At 47.0% G+C, this 17,680-nt stretch overlaps 1 protein-coding gene across 1 annotated transcript in view; it reads right to left on the reverse strand.

Annotated features, from left to right (window-relative positions):
- Positions 1–5,422, reverse strand: part of dap (death-associated protein) — a 39,983-nt gene extending 34,561 nt beyond the window's left edge. The window contains exons 1-2 of the mRNA XM_083656110.1: positions 5,254–5,422; positions 3,473–3,581 (exon numbers count right to left, since the gene is read on the reverse strand). Of these exons, the coding sequence (XP_083512236.1) occupies positions 3,473–3,581; positions 5,254–5,308 (164 nt within the window). The 5' untranslated portion in view covers positions 5,309–5,422. The remainder of the gene's footprint in view (positions 1–3,472; positions 3,582–5,253) is intronic.
- Positions 5,423–17,680: the final 12,258 nt, after the last annotated feature.

Below are 17,680 nucleotides of genomic sequence, written 5' to 3' on the forward strand. Positions count from 1 at the left end.
CGCAGAGCACCGGCTCTACCTGGTTATTTAAAGAGGCTCAGAGCGCAGAGCACCGCCTCTACCTGGTTTAAAGAGGCTCAGAGCACAGACACCGCCTCTACCTGGTTTAAAGAGGCTCAGAGCGCAGAGCACCGCCTCTACCTGGTTTAAAGAGGCTCAGAGCGCAGAGCACCGCCTCTACCTGGTTTAAAGAGGCTCAGAGCGCAGAGCACCGGCTCTACCTGGTTATTTAAAGAGGCTCGGAGCGCAGAGCACCGCCTCTACCTGGTTTAAAGAGGCTCGGAGCGCAGAGCACCGCCTCTACCTGGTTATTTAAAGAGGCTCGGAGCGCAGAGCACCGCCTCTACCTGGTTTAAAGAGGCTCAGAGCGCAGAGCACCGGCTCTACCTGGTTATTTAAAGAGGCTCGGAGCGCAGAGCACCGCCTCTACCTGGTTTAAAGAGGCTCAGAGCGCAGAGCACCGGCTCTACCTGGTTATTTAAAGAGGCTCGGAGCGCAGAGCACCAGCTCTACCTGGTTTAAAGAGGCTCGGAGCGCAGAGCACCAGCTCTACCTGGTTTAAAGAGGCTCGGAGCGCAGAGCACCGGCTCTACCTGGTTATTTAAAGAGGCTCGGAGCGCAGAGCACCGGCTCTCTTCCTGGTTATTTAGCCAAGTAGTCGCCTCCCTTGCCCCCGCTTCAGAGGAACAACCGCTGCTGCTGGACTCGTGGCTACCGGCTTGCTAACGTTTCATGGGAGCCACGGCTCGAATCGCCGGTTAAGTTTAGGCAGTTAAAACAACTTGGTTGGGTTGAGGCAAGTAAAATAATGGTTGGGGTTAGGCAACAAAAGCAACTTAGGTCGCTTTCACATATAAGCGGTTTGGTCCGCTTTCACCGCGCCAGAGTTGGTTTCCTCGGATAGCGTGCTTCGTTTGGGGTGGTGTGAAAGCGCAAACGAACTCTGTTGCAGAACAAACAAGTGAACTCTGGTCCGCTTGAAAACGTGGGTGTCGGTTCGTTTGCAAGTGAACTGCAAGTTCGTTTGTGGTGTGAAAACAAACCGAACCAAACACAAGAGCAAATATAGAAAAGGCAGTGCATCATGAGTGCTGCCTCGCTCGTCTCGTCTCGTCTCATCTGCAGAATGATGTTGGACCCAACAGCTCCCTCATCTGCTGCTCAAATTGGGCGCATTCTTGTAAAATATTTATTTGATAGTAACACCAAAGTAAAACCAGAAATCCCAAGATCGCATAAAGGTGGTGTTTCTCTATGGGTTGCGTTTCGCAGATTCACTTGTTTGCAGTGAGCCCTCAGCAGGCAAGGCGGCAGAAGAGGAGAGATTTCCCCTCTATATTCTGTCCAATAGATGAGTGACCGTTTCGACCACATGACATTGTTCAGAAAGTTTGGTGCTTGACAAATTGCATGTGTGAATGCGAACCGGGCCATGTTGCAACTTAACGCCCCCGAATCGCACCAAGTCCACCAGCTTATGTGTGAAAGCACTGAGTCCACCAGCTTATGTGTGACAGTACAGAGTCCATCAGCTTATATGTGAAAGCACAGAGTCCACCAGCTTATATGTGAAAGCACAGAGTCCACCAGCTTATATGTGAAAGCACAGAGTCCACCAGCTTATATGTGAAAGCACTGAGTCCACCAGCTTATGTGTGAAAGCACTGAGTCCACCAGCTTATGTGTGACAGTACAGAGTCCACCAGCTTATGTGTGAAAGCACTGAGTCCACCAGCTTATGTGTGACAGTACAGAGTCCACCAGCTTATATGTGAAAGCACAGAGTCCACCAGCTTATATGTGAAAGCACAGAGTCCACCAGCTTATATGTGACAGCACAGAGTCCACCAGCTTATATGTGAAAGCACAGAGTCCACCAGCTTATATGTGAAAGCACAGAGTCCACCAGCTTATATGTGAAAGCACAGAGTCCACCAGCTTATATGTGACAGCACAGAGTCCACCAGTTTATATGTGACAGCACAGAGTCCACCAGCTTATATGTGACAGCACATAGTCCACCAGCTTATATGTGAAAGCACAGAGTCCACCAGCTTATATGTGAAAGCACAGAGTCCACCAGCTTATATGTGACAGCACAGAGTCCACCAGCTTATATGTGAAAGCACAGAGTCCACCAGCTTATATGTGACAGCACAGAGTCCACCAGCTTATATGTGACAGCACATAGTCCACCAGCTTATATGTGACAGCACATAGTCCACCAGCTTATATGTGAAAGCACAGAGTCCACCAGCTTATATGTGAAAGCACAGAGTCCACCAGCTTATATGTGAAAGCACAGAGTCCACCAGCTTATATGTGACAGCACAGAGTCCACCAGCTTATGTGAAAGCACAGAGTCCACCAGTTTATATGTGACAGCACCGAGTCCACCAGCTTATGTGAAAGCGACCTTATTGTTGAGTTGTTCAGGCAATTAAAACAATGGTTAGGTTTAGGCAACAAAAGCAACTTGGTTGGGGTTAAGGTTATGGTTTGGGTTAGATTTGAGCAGGTTTCTCGTGATGAGAAAGTTACAAGTCGGGTACGCTACAGGTCCACTACTCCCAGTCAGGGGCGTAGGCAGAAATTAAATTATGGGTGGGCCTGGATAAAATTGGGTGGGCCTTGATAAAATTGGTGGGGCAATTGCATGACGAAATTTTGCGCGCAAAATTCCTAGATGTCATGAAGTTGTCATGCATTAGACTCTGGAGATGATGTGCCCTGCGTTTTTAAGCTACAAAACCATTAGCTAGCAACGCAGCAGCAAGTTTGCCTCTAGAAAACAACCAATTAAAAAAAAGAAAAAAATTGGGTGGGCCAGGGCAAGAAGTGGGTGGGCCTGTGCCTACCCAGGCCCACCCGTAGATACGCCCCTGCTCCCAGTTCCACCGCTTCTTCCTAGGCCTAGTGCAACTTTCACCATTCACCTCTTCTACATATTAGGAGGCACCATTTCCCGTCGGCAATAACGATGCGTGGGAGCGTGACAAATCTACATATTTTGACGCCCTGGCAGTGAGACCGGGTTGGGAAAACAGCTAGATGTTAGTATGTAACTAAATGGTTTTAAAATCCAACTGTTAATATGTATGCTCGCATGTATTTTCAATTCAATTTCTGAATTTTAGAATTTTAGAAAAACTAAATAGTTAGTTAGTCACAATAGACAATAGTCTGGAAACAAATAATTTTCCATATTGTCTTTTCCTTTTTCCATACTTTTCCAGACCTGGAAAATACTAAAATCAAATTGCACACTTTTCCATAATGCGTAGGAACCCTGACAATTTGTTTCAGTAAAACAAAAAAACATCAACAAAAAAACAAAAACAAATGAACAATGTGTGTATATCTTTTAGTGTGTGTGTGTGTGTGTGTGTGTGTGTGTGTGTGTGTGTGTGTGTGTGTGTGTGTGTGTGCGTGCGTGCGTGCGTGCGTGCGTGCGTGCGTGCGTGTGCGTTACCTGCTGCTCTGCTCGTACTCCTCGTCATCATCATTGTCATCTTTGGGCGGCGGAGGTTCTGGGACAGCTGCCTGGTGCTTCTGCACTATCCTCATGCCGCCTGCCTTCACTGGAACACACACACACACACACACACACACACACACACACACGCACGAGTGAATGCACAAGTATAAAGATTTGCAGACTGATGCACCCAGACACTTGGCTCAAGGGCTCACAAATAATTAATTGCGTTAATAACTCTTGAAACCGGTTGAAGCGTGTTTACAGAAATCTTCTGATTGATTGACAGCACAATGCTGCATAAGCCATCTTGTTGTTTGATGAAGTTAAAAGAAAAGAAAACGTGTGCTGTAGCTCAGTGGTTGTCAATGTGGAATCCGGGGACCAACAGGGGTCCTGGAGGGGGTTCCAGGGGTTCCCAGCAAACTGATGGATTGTTAAACTTTAAGAAGTGAACACAATTGCATTGAGGATGCAGAAGAACGAATGTGTTGATCATAGTTTCTCTGTTATCTCTTTACCTACAATACAGATTGTCATGCGACTCTGGACAAAATCACACTGAAGTTGAACATTAAACATATTCACAAATTTGGGTCCAAGAGACAAAATCTCATCAAATGGGGGGTCCCTGGCCCCAATATGGCTAAATTACAGGGTCCTTAATATGAAAATGTTGAGAATCACAGACACATGTAGACCTCTTTCACCTCTGCATACTAATAATATTCTCACATATAAACCAAATTACCGCTGAATTCTGAAATCTACTCAACTACTAGCTTGCACTACCAGCTGGACTATACTGATTTCAACTTTTAAATGAATGAACTGAGAATGTAAGAGTGCAACATATCAGTCTTTTTATCTGTGTAATGTGGGACAGAAACAGCTGCGATATATCTGACCCTGACCTCTGACAGCTGCTCTACAACAGCTCTCAACGTGAGGTCCGCCCGGAGCGTTATCTCATTCCCAAGAAGTTAACACAGTTAGAGCATGTAGGAGAACGACTGTTCTGATCATAGTGTCTCTCTGTTATCTCCTACCTACAAACAGATAGTCGAATTATAATTCTGGACTAAATCACATTATCTGAAAATTAAAATATTCTCAGATTAGAGTTTTCAGTGGCACAATCTCATCAAGTGTCTCATCAACCTTGGGTATAATGTAGACTAAATTAGATTAGGGGGTCCTGATATGAAAAAGAGTAAGAATCACCTCTTTACTACAAGTCTCACATTTTTACGACACGTTTGCAGCAGCGGTTTACCACAGGTAGGGTACGAGGGCCAGTTCTTATCTCGTGCTATCTATCGCTGCTGCAGACAGTGCCACGCGCTCTCTCTCTCCATGTCCACGTACACCTTATCTTCTCTGTCTGCGACACATGCAGCATGCTGTGCTGTGACCTCCACGTCATTTCTCTGTCTGACCGCAGCATTCAGCACACATAAAGCCGTCAAATCGGTTACTGAACCCCCTGAAGCACTGCGGTGATTGCTACTACTACTAGTACAGTGATGTTGCAACGGCTCACACACGTCATTCAGGAAGTAAAGAAATATGGAAATTAAGAGAAATCTGACAGTCCACTGTGTATTCAAATGTGACGGTAAAGACACGTCGCCAGTCGGCAGCATCTGCAACAGCTGAAGTGTGAAGCGATGTCATGTGACTTTTATGATTTGAGATACTACAGAAACAAATGGTTGGCCGTTACGGTGTAGGAAACCTCCAAAAAGCAGAAAACAAACATGAGGGCTGTTTACCTGCAGGGAGATGCCCGCCTTTCGTCTCGACCTTCTCCTTCGGAGGCGACGACATGTCGGTTGTGTCCGGTAACTGACGCGAGGAGGAGGCAAGCCGAGGGAGAGATATATCTGCTTTATTCTGGCTTAAATTGGGGACTACACTTCAGTCAGGATCGTCAACGTGGCTTTTTCCTGAGCATTGTTTGGAAACGGTGCGTGATGACGTCGGGGAAGGAGAGGACGGAGAGAGGAGGGACGTATAGAGCGTGCTGACGTCAGTTCGGAGCGGAACTGACCCAGAAATTAATAATAAATAAATAATATGCCAGTCTAGAAACTGTGATATCACTGGAAAAATAAATCATCATTAGAAAAATGGTACATTGGGAATAAATCGCTGCCACTCACATTGAGGAATGGCTGTTCATAAATGTGTGTTCTCCTTGAGGTGGAATCAGGGCTGGACTGGCCATCTGGCACACAGGGCATTTGCCCGGTGGCAACAAAATTAATAAAATGGAAAAAAAGGGGAAAAATAATTGTCTGACCGGTCCATAAAACAGGTAGATTTTAGTGTTTTTAGGTAGTGGCACAGTTGGTTGGAGCATAGTTTCGCTGACCAGCCTCCTCTCCCTTCCGTCCGAGGAGTCTGGCGCCGCAGGTCTCCATAACTGGGATAAACCCTCCCCTGCTCTACTCTGCTCTCCCATTGGAGGCGTCGGTTTCAGACGCTGCCGGATGTCCGCTCCCCGCTTAAGAAGCTCTCATTGGCTCCGACCATGTCAATCAGAGTGGCTTCCGCTCCCTCCTCCCTGTGTATTGCTGTAAATAGTCCCCTGCCGCCTCAGGGAAAACAACAACGCTAACTAGCTAGCAAGCTAACGACAGAAACCTACACGCTAGCTCGTGGCTACACGCTGAAAACGGCAAGTTGGATTGTTTGAAACTATTTTCCAAGGGCACTGCCACTAAGCGCCGCCCATCGCAATCCCACTATTGTTGTGTAAGCTAATGTAATCACCTATACGTTAAGGCAGAGCCCGTAGCCAATGAGATGGCATGTTGTTGAATATACGGAAGTGACATACAGTGACATGCATAACCTGAGCCCTGTACTACGAAACTAGTTTAACAGATCCGCGATAAGTCCCTTTGATCTGGTTTGACTGAACAGGATCAAAGCTATCTAGTTAACTGATACTACGACGCTGGTTTTTTACTAGGTAAGTGGACCTGGGATCTGCCTGTGCACGCGCACGTTTTTCGCTCGTGCACAGGCGCGCGTCCACGCGAAAGAGGTGCGGTAGCCAATCACATTATGAACAGCTGAGTTGATCCACGCCCACACCCATTTCCACACCCATTTCCTCGTTCCATGAAAGCGCAGTGCATGATCAGAGTTTTAGCGGATATTTAATGTATCCGCGATTTAATGTCAGAATGAAAATCCGCGTTGGATAGTCTGCTGAAGGGCTGTCTAAAGCAGCAGCTTGTATTCACATCAGTCATTTGATTTACTTCGATCAGCGATTTCTGTCTGATACAGCTGCATACATTGATACAGCAGCAACAAATGTAATCTCAGTCTATACATTTCCACAATCTGTAAGCCTATTTAGACCATAGATTTAGAAACGCATGCTCAATGAATAATGATCTCTATCACTCATGTGTGTGGTTGCACTGATCGAATAATTCATATATAAAATAATAGCCTAGTATAAAGCCTAATAGCCTACTATAAAAGAGAAAACTGCTGAACTGAATTGAGACGATGCGGATTTTCTGGCATGTAGGAGAATATCACCCTCACTCCATTTGAGGGTCCATTCATGATATGCGCCGCGGTGATTAATAGTGATCATATTTCTCCACGCATCGTTGAGCTGTTAAGACATAAAGTGGTAAGTAGGCTTAATTTAATTATGTAGCCTACAGAGCCACAAATGTTTTTCTTGTTCTCAGTTGACTGCAATCTATTTTTCATATGGCGATCTTATATGAACGGTGAGTGACTCCAGAGAGCCGATTATATGGGTCTGTCATGGATTTTGATCTTATCCTCTGAAGCTAACCTGGTCGCGACCAGGTTAGCTTTGCAGCGTCAGTTGCCATGGTGATTGAAAGTTAACTTGCTTTGTAGTACGGCTAAACCAGGTTTAAACTCAAACTTACTCGGATAAGGCATTAAACTAGCTTCGTAGTACAGGCTACTGTACTGGCTACCTACAAGCTGCAAGTAAACACTGAATAGCAACCTCACTCTCTATCTCGTTATTATGATATATTAACGTAACATGGTGTCAGAATGAAACTCGGAGAAGAAATCTAAACTCACCCGACGCGAGGGGAGAGATGCGTCTCCAAAAGTGAAGCTTTCCTGACGAACGGGAGGTAAAGTAGCTAGCGTTAGTAGCTGAAACGGCTAACGCTAAAGGCTAACAGCAACAGCTAACAGTAAACAAGCGAGCTGCTGCATAGAAGATAACGAGGTAATCCAGCCGAACGTGCGTCGGAGAAGACGTGAACAGGCTACCCGGCTATAAATAAAGCCGAAAGAAGAGGAAAAATAAAATAAGGAGCAGTTAAATACAGACGGAAAAGGAGTGAAATAAAAAATGGCGGATACACCACCAGTGCCAGCTAGCAGCGTGCAACTGACTCCACCAGGCAAGTTTGACTTCAGTAATGCAAATGAATGGCCAAAGTGGATAAGACGCTTTGAGCGTTTTAGAATAGCATCAAGCCTGGACAAACAGTCTGAAGAATATCAAGTAAATACTTTGATGTATACTCTAGGAGACGAAGCTGAGGACATATTGAGCGTCCTGCCCTTAAGCAATGATCAGAAAAAGAAATATGCAGATGTGAAACAAGCTTTTGAGAACCACTGCGTGAGTAAGAAGAATGTTATTTTTGAGCGTGCACGATTCAACAGGCGTAATCAAGAGCCAATAGAAAGCGCTGAAGCATTCATCACTGCTGTCCACAGCCTAGCTGAGCACTGTACGTTTGGAGAGCTAAGAGAGGAGCTCATTAGAGACAGGATTGTCGTTGGACTAAGAGACGCGAAGCTGTCTGAGTCATTACAGATGGATCCTGACCTCACACTGGTAAAAACCATAGCCAGAGTGCGCCACAGTGAAGAAATAAAAAGGCAGCAGCCAGTACTGCGTGGCAGCATGAATGAGAGACAATCAGAAAACATAGATGCTATGAGTGCACGGCCCAAGCCACAGAGAGGCCCAAAAGACGGACAGAAATACGGCTCACGATTCAAACCAGGAGATACAGACAGAGCCACAGGCTGCGGACGATGTGGAAATACAACAAGACACCAGTGGAAGGATTGCCCTGCCAAAGAGGCAGAATGTCGCAAATGCAAAAGAAAAGGACATTTTGCTCGGAAATGCCGATCAGCCGGTGGCATTCATGATATCACAGAGGATTCTGCAGAGTATGAATCAGACGTCGCCTTTCTCGGAGAGGTGATTATTAATATGGACAGTGTGGAAAATGAATGGACAGAAAATCTTGAATTAAACGGAGAGATAACAGAGTTCAAATTAGACACTGGAGCTGGAGTTACAGCTATTCCGACTCACCACTACTCCACAGACAAACATGGGACACTGCAGCCGCCCAGGATGCCCCTGTACGGTCCGGGCAGGCAGCCCTTGGATGTCAGAGGATACTTCAGAGGAAAACTGAAGGTGAGAAACAAGAAAACTGAACAAGACATCTATGTGGTGAGCAAGCTGATGAAACCGCTGTTGGGGCTTCCAGCCATTGAGGCCTTGACTCTCGTAAAGCGAGTGCACACAGTTCATATGGGAGAAGACATCAAAAATTGTTACCCCACAGTATTCAAAGGATTGGGGAAGCTGAAAGACCCATACAAAATTGAACTGAATCCAGGGGCCACACCATATGCTTTGTCTGCCCCACGTCGTGTCCCTCTCCCACTACGGGATAAAGTGAGGACAGAACTGGAGCGGATGGAGGCCATGGGGGTGATATCTAAGGTCACTCAACCCACTCCATGGTGCGCTGGCCTCGTGGTTGTGCCAAAACCGAGATCGAAGGAGAAACTCAGACTGTGTGTAGACCTGACACACCTCAACGAGTGGGTCAGGCGGGAGAGACATATCCTGCCAAATGTGGATCACTCACTAGCGATGCTATCAGGAGCAAAAGTCTACACCAAAATGGATGCCACGTCGGGGTTTTGGCAGATTCCCCTGACTGAAGACAGCGCTCTCCTGACCACCTTCATCACCCCATTCGGTCGCTACTGCTTCAACAGGCTACCGTTTGGGATATCCTCAGCCCCAGAACATTTTCAGCGACGAATGACACAAATGCTGGAGGGCTGTGAAGGAGTGGTGTGCCACGCCGACGATATTCTGGTCTATGGCAAAGATCAAGCTGAACACGATGCCAGGCTGCACCAAGTACTGAGGAGACTGAGAGATGAGGGGCTGACACTGAACAAGGAAAAATGTGAGTTCTCCAAGAGCAAACTCATGTTCCTTGGACACCGCCTCACTACAGAAGGAGTGAACCCTGACCCAGGCAAAGTCAAAGCCATTCTGGAAATGCCAGAGCCCGCCTGTGTCGCTGACGTTAGACAAGTGATGGGCATGGCTACCTACCTGGGCAAGTTCCTGCCTCACCTCTCCTCATACGCACAGCCTCTGACATGTCTTCAGTCTGAGAAGACAGAATGGTGCTGGGGAACACCACAACGAGAAGCTTTCAAGAAGCTAAAATCTGAACTGAGCTCACACAGAGTCCTTGCTGTATACTCGCCGTATGCAGAGACGCGTGTGTCTGCGGATGCATCGTCCTTTGGCATTGGAGCGGTCATGATCCAGAAACAGCCAGAGAATGATGACTGGAAACCAGTAGTGTTCATCTCCAGATGTTTATCTGATGCTGAGAAAAACTATGCTCAAATCGAGAAGGAAGCACTAGCAGCGACCTGGGCATGTGAACGCCTCGAATCATACTTGCTCGGTATGAGATTCACAATTGAGACAGATCACAAACCCCTGGTCCCCCTGCTGAGTACCAAAGCGCTGGATGATCTTCCTCCTCGAGTCTTGAGATTCCGACTGAGACTGTTGAAATTCACCTACGACATCGTAGTGCCCGGAAAACAGCTCATCACTGCAGACACGCTGTCACGAGCGCCGGTGAATCACACAGCCACTCAGGAAGAGAAAGAGCTGGAGGCAGACGTTCAAGTCTTCGTGGACTCCATCAGACAGTCTCTCCCAGCAACTGAAGCGAGACTGCAACAGCTAGCAGAGAAGCAGAAAGAAGACCCCGTCTGCAGTACACTAATCCGGTACTGTCAAACAAAGTGGCCTGACAGAGCTCGCCTGCCACCGGATATAGGACCCTTCTGGCACGAGAGACATAACCTGTCCCTGGCTGGGGACCTTCTCCTAAAAGGACAGAGGATTGTCATCCCCAGCTCATTAAGAGAAGAAATGCTCGACATCCTCCATCAGGGCCATCAAGGAATAGTCAAGTGCCGAGCCAGGGCCCGACAGTCGCTCTGGTGGCCAGGGCTCTCAGGTGACATTAACCAGAAAGTGGGAAGCTGTCCCATATGCATAAAACACAGAACCACACAGAGGGAGCCTCTGCTGACGACGCCCATACCCGAGAGACCGTGGCAACGCGTCGGAACGGATTTATTCACCTGGGACCAGAACACCTACCTTGTAGTGGTAGACTATTTCTCCCGCTACATTGAAGTTGCCTATCTCCATGTCGCATCGGCCGATACAGTCATATCGGCTCTGAAGAACATCTTTGCTCGGCATGGGGTTCCGGAAGTGCTGATGTCAGACAACGGGCCGCAATATGCTGGTACTCTCTTCAAAGAGTTTGCCAGTGAGTATGGATTCACGCACATAACCAGCAGCCCACGATACCCACAAGCCAATGGAGAAGCTGAGCGAGCTGTGGGCACTGTGAAAGGCTTATGGAAAGAGGGAGGAGACTACGCAAAAGCTCTACTCAGCTATCGAGCCACCCCTTTGGAGAACGGCTTCTCTCCAGCACAGCTACTCATGGGGAGACAGCTAAGGAACACACTCCCTCAAGTGCCCAAAACACTGTCTCCACGCTGGCCAAACATCAAACAGTTCCGGAGCACGGAGACACAAGGAAAATGGAAACAAGAGCGACGCTACAACAAACGCCACAGGACACACAATCTACCAGAGTTACCCCCAGGCCAGAGTGTATGGATCTCCACAGAGAATACTCACGGGACAGTCGTACAGCAGACAGCTGCCCCGAGGTCGTACCTCGTCAGAACAGAGGATGGACTGTTGAGGAGAAACCGTATCCACCTGCGTGCAACCCTGCAACCATCATCTGATACAACCAACCGCGAGGACACAAATGACACTGACTCAGATTGTGCTGACCAACCCGCAGCTGAGCCAGACGCCACATATGTTACAAGCTCAGGCAGACATTCACGTCCGCCTCAGAGACTGGATTTGTGAACTAACAGTAAAAAAAAAAAAAAAAAAAAACTGTTGTAGAAGAGAAATAATGTAACATACTATGTTCTGAGAAAGAAAAAAAAAAAAAAAAAAAAAGAGGGGGAAGTGATGGAAATGACTGGTTCAGTTAATGTGATGTTCGAAAATAATTAATAGGAATATTTTCATGTTGAAAGATAAACTAAGTAAGGTTAAACATTTGGGTTAGTATTGGTAAATGCTAAAAGTAAAATAATAATGTTTCTTACTTAAAAGGGGGAGATGTTGTGTAAGCTAATGTAATCACCTATACGTTAAGGCTGTAGAGCCCGTAGCCAATGAGATGGCATGTTGTTGAATATACGGAAGTGACATACGACATGCATAACCTGTACTGGCTACCTACAAGCTGCAAGTAAACACTGAATAGCAACCTCACTCTCTATCTCGTTATTATGATATATTAGCGGAACTGACCCAGAAATTAATAATAAAGAAATAATATGCCAGTCTAGAAACTGTGATATCACTGGAAAAATAAATCATCATTAGAAAAATGGTACATTGGGAATAAATCGCTGCCACTCACATTGAGGAATGGCTGTTCATAAATGTGTGTTCTCCTTGAGGTGGAATCAGGGCTGGACTGGCCATCTGGCACACAGGGCATTTGCCCGGTGGCAACAAAATTAATAAAATGGAAAAAAAGGGGAAAAATAATTGTCTGACCGGTCCATAAAACAGGTAGATTTTAGTGTTTTTAGGTAGTGGCACAGTTGGTTGGAGCATAGTTTCGCTGACCAGCCTCCTCTCCCTTCCGTCCGAGGAGTCTGGCGCCGCAGGTCTCCATAACTGGGATAAACCCTCCCCTGCTCTACTCTGCTCTCCCATTGGAGGCGTCGGTTTCAGACGCTGCCGGATGTCCGCTCCCCGCTTAAGAAGCTCTCATTGGCTCCTCCCTGTGTATTGCTGTAAATAGTCCCCTGCCGCCTCAGGGAAAACAACAACGCTAACTAGCTAGCAAGCTAACGACAGAAACCTACACGCTAGCTCGTGGCTACACCCTGAAAACGGCAAGTTGGATTGTTTGAAACTATTTTCCAAGGGCACTGCCACTAAGCGCCGCCCATCGCAATCCCACTATGGAGACCTGCGGCGCCAGACTCCTCGGACGGAAGCAGGGGCGGACTGGGATTCTAATTCAGGCCGGGCATTAGATACCAAGCAGGCCAGGCCGATATGGGCCGACGCGCGTGCCGGTGTCCGAAGGGCGGCGGCGAAAAATTTGGGCCGTTTGAAGCCCAATTTGGGCCGTTTGAAGCCAGATTTGGGCTGTTTGAAGCCCAATTTGGGCCGTTTGAAGCCAGATTTGGGCCGTTTGAAGCCCAATTTGGGCCGTTTGAAGCCAGATTTGGGCCGAGTCCAATTTTACAATGAGATGCACCCACTTTAACCCTGAATAAAGTAATTAAACCACTAGTAAACCAGTAGGCGGCGCCTGGCCTGCTGTTCAGTGAGTGGCCTGACTGGGGGCACCAATTTTTTTTTTTTTTTTTTTTTTGCAGGCCAGGCCAGGCCAGGCCAGGCCACCGGGCATTTGCCCGACGTGCCCGATTATGCAGTCCGCGCCTGAACGGAAGAGAGAGGAGGCTGGCCAGCGAGACTAGATGGTGCATGAAGATGGGTGGTGTCATGTGTGGTTGTGACACTTTACTGTACATAGGCTAAGTAACTTCTATTTTATTGTTTATGATACATACTTATACCTCTTACAATGTGTGATGTTTATATATTTTTCGATGCCTGAGTGTGAGCAACTGTAGCATGACTCAATCTCCCCTCGGGGATCAATAAAGTTTTTCTGATTCTGATTCTGATTCCGATACTGATTCTGATACAGGTACCAGGGGTGTAGTACAATTCTGGGCCTCTTTCACGCATCTGTTGGCTTTTCAGGGGCCCTCCCCACATTTGGGCCCTGTAGTCTCACGTGGTCAGACCCACCATCAACGTCAGCAAGCTTCCAGCGGCCTCACAGTTAGAAGGTCCTGGGTTCGATTCTCGCCTGGGACACTGTGGGCGCTGTGGTTGTGTTCCCCCCCATATCTTCAGTGCCTACTGCCCAGGTGGGTTATCTCGTCGTAAGGGCCTTTCTCTCTGTGTGGAGTTTGCATAGGGTGACCAGACGTCCCCGATTTTCGGGGACAGTCCCCGATTTCGGTGCTCTGTCCCCGGCTGGAGCTGTCCCCAAAAATGTCCCCGATTTTGGCCACAAAGTCAAATAATAATACTGACAAGAAACTCGATAACAGAGCATTTGCGGCACCACAAAAGCCTGTCGTGCGCACTTTGTGCAAAGTGCTGCCTGTGTGTGACAGAGTAGATCACAGAGTAGATGTTCTCCCTCTGCCCGTGCCGTGGTTTTCCCAGGACCCAGCCGCCCACAACCGAAGCCCCAGAGGTGGCGAACGAGAGGCGGCGTCTGCTTGCTGCTTTTGCTACCGTCCTTGTTTACCGGACCCCATTCAGCGGGTTATCCATCCCAGTTGTTTTGAATAGTTAAAAGTACAGTAAAACTATCTGGTAGCCTAAGTAAGTGCAGTAACTAACTCAAAACGTTTTTGCAGAGAAGTCAGTAACGTTTTTATGTACACCAAACTCCATTGAAAAAAATGTCAATTTTTAACATGATTGGCGATGGATCATTGTTATATAGTCATTAGCCTACTGTTCCCTAAATTGGCCTTCAGCCATCAAAACTTTGATAACCCCTGGTTTAAATTAACACAATAGGTCATATTTATCTCTAGATTACAATTTTAATCATTAAAATTGCCTTTTAGTATTAACATGATTTTTTAAATTATTTTGTCAGCATTTAATATTAAATTAGTAGTTAATATGGTCATGTGGCCATTGAATACTTGAAACTGGTGAGCGACACCCTAAACTCAAGGAAAGTGTTTACTGAGGTAATAAATCACTACTGTAATGTTTTTGTTTTGTGGAAATAAATTATCCACCAGTTGGTGAGGTCAAAGAGAGAAGTTGTCCCTCTCTATGTTCCTGCCACTCTACACAATACACCAGTAGCCTATTTCCCATGAATTACCTATAGGCTGTCTAATTTGTGATAAAATGTGCCAGATAACTAGTAACCATTGTAAACTGCTTCTTTTTCAATTGTTTAAAAATCACAAAGTTCTTCATAGATCTAGCCTCTTACTTTTGCTCTCAAAGTGCACCACATTTATGCATTTTACTGTAAAATGTACACAATTTTCTAAAAGCCGGGTGGGGCACAGCCCCCCCGGGGCCCCCCTAGCGGACCAGAAAATGTCCCCAATTGTCATTTGAGAAATCTGGTCACCTTAAGTTTGCATATTCTCCCCGTGCTCCCCCAGGGGGTTCCTCCGTATATAACCCACCCACTAAAAACATGCAGAAGATCAGATCGTCATCGTCATCCGACCAGTGACGACAACATCCGAAGTTGGTCCCCGGGCGCTGTACGAGAAAGCGACCACTGCTCCTGGCCTGCCCCTCGGAGGAAAGGACATGCCTGGATGGGTTAAATGCAGAGGACACTTTTCACTGGCCACCGTCAGCATGAGTGTGTTCAAGATTCAAGATTCAAGATTTTTATTGTCACTCCGTAGTACAAGTATCACATGTGAAATTATTGTGCTGTGAACTCCGTTTACAACATAGTACAAATATAACAGGGCATATGACTGCAAAAACAACAAGAGACACAACAAGCAATAAGGCAGTAGAGTGATAAGACAAGACAGAGACAGTGGCATATTCCCTGCACATAGGTGCACATGTCATGTGCATACTTTGGACGTACTTAAACATTTTAAATTCGACGTATTTGACGTACATGTGCAAATAGCATATACCTAATTAAACATACAATTAAACATTAGACATACATAATGGTAGCATCTACAGTGCGGTACAGTACAGCTACTACACTATTTGTGTATGTTAAGGAGTCTCGTGGCCTGCGGGAAGAAACTGTCCCTCAAGCGATTTGTGCGTGCTTTTGGGACCCTGTATCTTCTCCCTGTAACAGGGAGAACAGGCTGTTGTGGGGATGGTTTGTGTCTTTGATGATCTTCAGGGACCTCCTGAGGCACCGCTGGTTATAGTTCCTGCAGTTCTGGCAGCTCACATCCTGTTACGTGCTGGGCCGCGCGTCTCACTCTTCGTAGCGCCATGCGGTCCATGGTGGTACAGTTCCCGTACCAGGTGGTGAAGCAGCCAGTCAGCAGGCTTTCAATGGTGCCTCTGTAGAAGTCCCTAAGGATTTCTGGCCTTAGCCCAAATTTCTTTAGGCGCCTGAGTCCGTGTAGTCACTGTTGGGCCTTTTTGACAACAGTGGCGGTGTGACCGGCCCATGTCAGGTCCTGGTGGATGTTGACTCCCAGGTACTTGAAGCTGTCCACCCTTTCCACCACTGTGCCGTTGATGGTGGGGGGTGTGCGTCCCCCACCCCCCTGTACTCTACAATGATCTCCTTGGTCTTGGAGACGTTCAGAGAGAGGTGGTTGTCCTGGCACCACTGTTCTAGGGCCTTCACCTCCTCTCTGTAGGCCGTCTCGTCGCCCCTGGAGATCAGCCCCACGACTGCTGTGTCGTCTGCAAACTTCACGATGGTGTTAGAGATTTGAGTCGCCACGCAGTCGTGGGTGTAGAGGTCGTACCAGAAGGGGCTGGAGACGCATCCCTGGGGCGCTCCTATGCTGATGGTCAGTGGGGAGGAGGTGAGGTTGCCCACTCTCACCACCTGGCGGCGGTCTGTCAGAAAGTCCAGGATCCAGTCACACATTGCTGTGTTTAGTCCCAGGACCTTGAGCTTGCTTACCAGCCTGGAGGGTACTATGGTGTTGAATGCTGAGCTGTAGTCCACGAACAGCATTCTCACATAGGTGTCCTTCTTGTCCTTCTTGTTCTCCTTGTTGTGGCATGTATTGTGTATTGTGGTGTTCGTGTGACATTAAAAGACGGGCTTGTCCGTTACGAGAGACGGGCTTGTCCGTTACGAGATTTTTTTTTTAAGGTATAGATATGATCTACCCTGGCTACTGCGAGACTAGCCCCTGGGTAGTCATGCTCGATTTATTGTACACTATACTGTGTTTTTCTTTTTTGTATTTTTAAAGTCTGTGTCTCATAACTGAGTGGTCCTCAATACTTGTTGTATGTACAGAATTGTTTTTTATGCTGTTGTTGTATTGAAGAGTGACACATAAATAAACTTTTCTACTCTACTGCTCCATTCCATTTGTACTGGGAGCTGGGGATTTCAGGGTTCAAAGGTCAGGAACGCCACCTGCCCTCAGATTTTCTCCGTCGAACTCGGGGAGGCTCACCAGCCCCGAGCTCAAAAAATCCAAGATGGCAGCTCTGTCCTTCAACAGTAGTGAAAGTTGTAGTAAATAATGTTTATTAGCACTTCTGTCTTATTTGTGTCTCAATACATCAGTCATACACACAGAGTACTGTCTAACTTCTGTCTGTTTGGACATGTTGCTACAATGTTTGTATACTGTTGAAATGGAACGCAGACAACTCGGGTCTGACGTCACTCAACTGCGATATTCCTAGTTCCCAATGCAAATGGAATGGAGCACCAGTCCCCTGAGGCAGACTCAAAGCAAAGATCACTTCTTGAAATGAGTCAGCCTCGGCATATTGTAATGAAACAGACTGTTTCACACCTAATCCCACTGTGCTGTCAAAGTAGCAGCGGCGGTGTGAAGAGAAAGCGGAGAAGGAAGCGGAGAGAAGCAGACAGGCAGAAAAACACTGCCACCTGTGGTATAGGTGTGAGTCTGTGACAGCAGTGACCAGACTCACTGAACCCCCTGTGATGTGTTTTGGGCACCAGAAGCCCTGCCTGCTTCATTAACTGGCTGAGAGCAGGC

This window comes from Poromitra crassiceps (assembly GCF_964638095.1).
Source record: "Poromitra crassiceps genome assembly, chromosome: 2".
Classification (NCBI taxonomy): Eukaryota; Metazoa; Chordata; class Actinopteri; order Beryciformes; family Melamphaidae; genus Poromitra; species Poromitra crassiceps.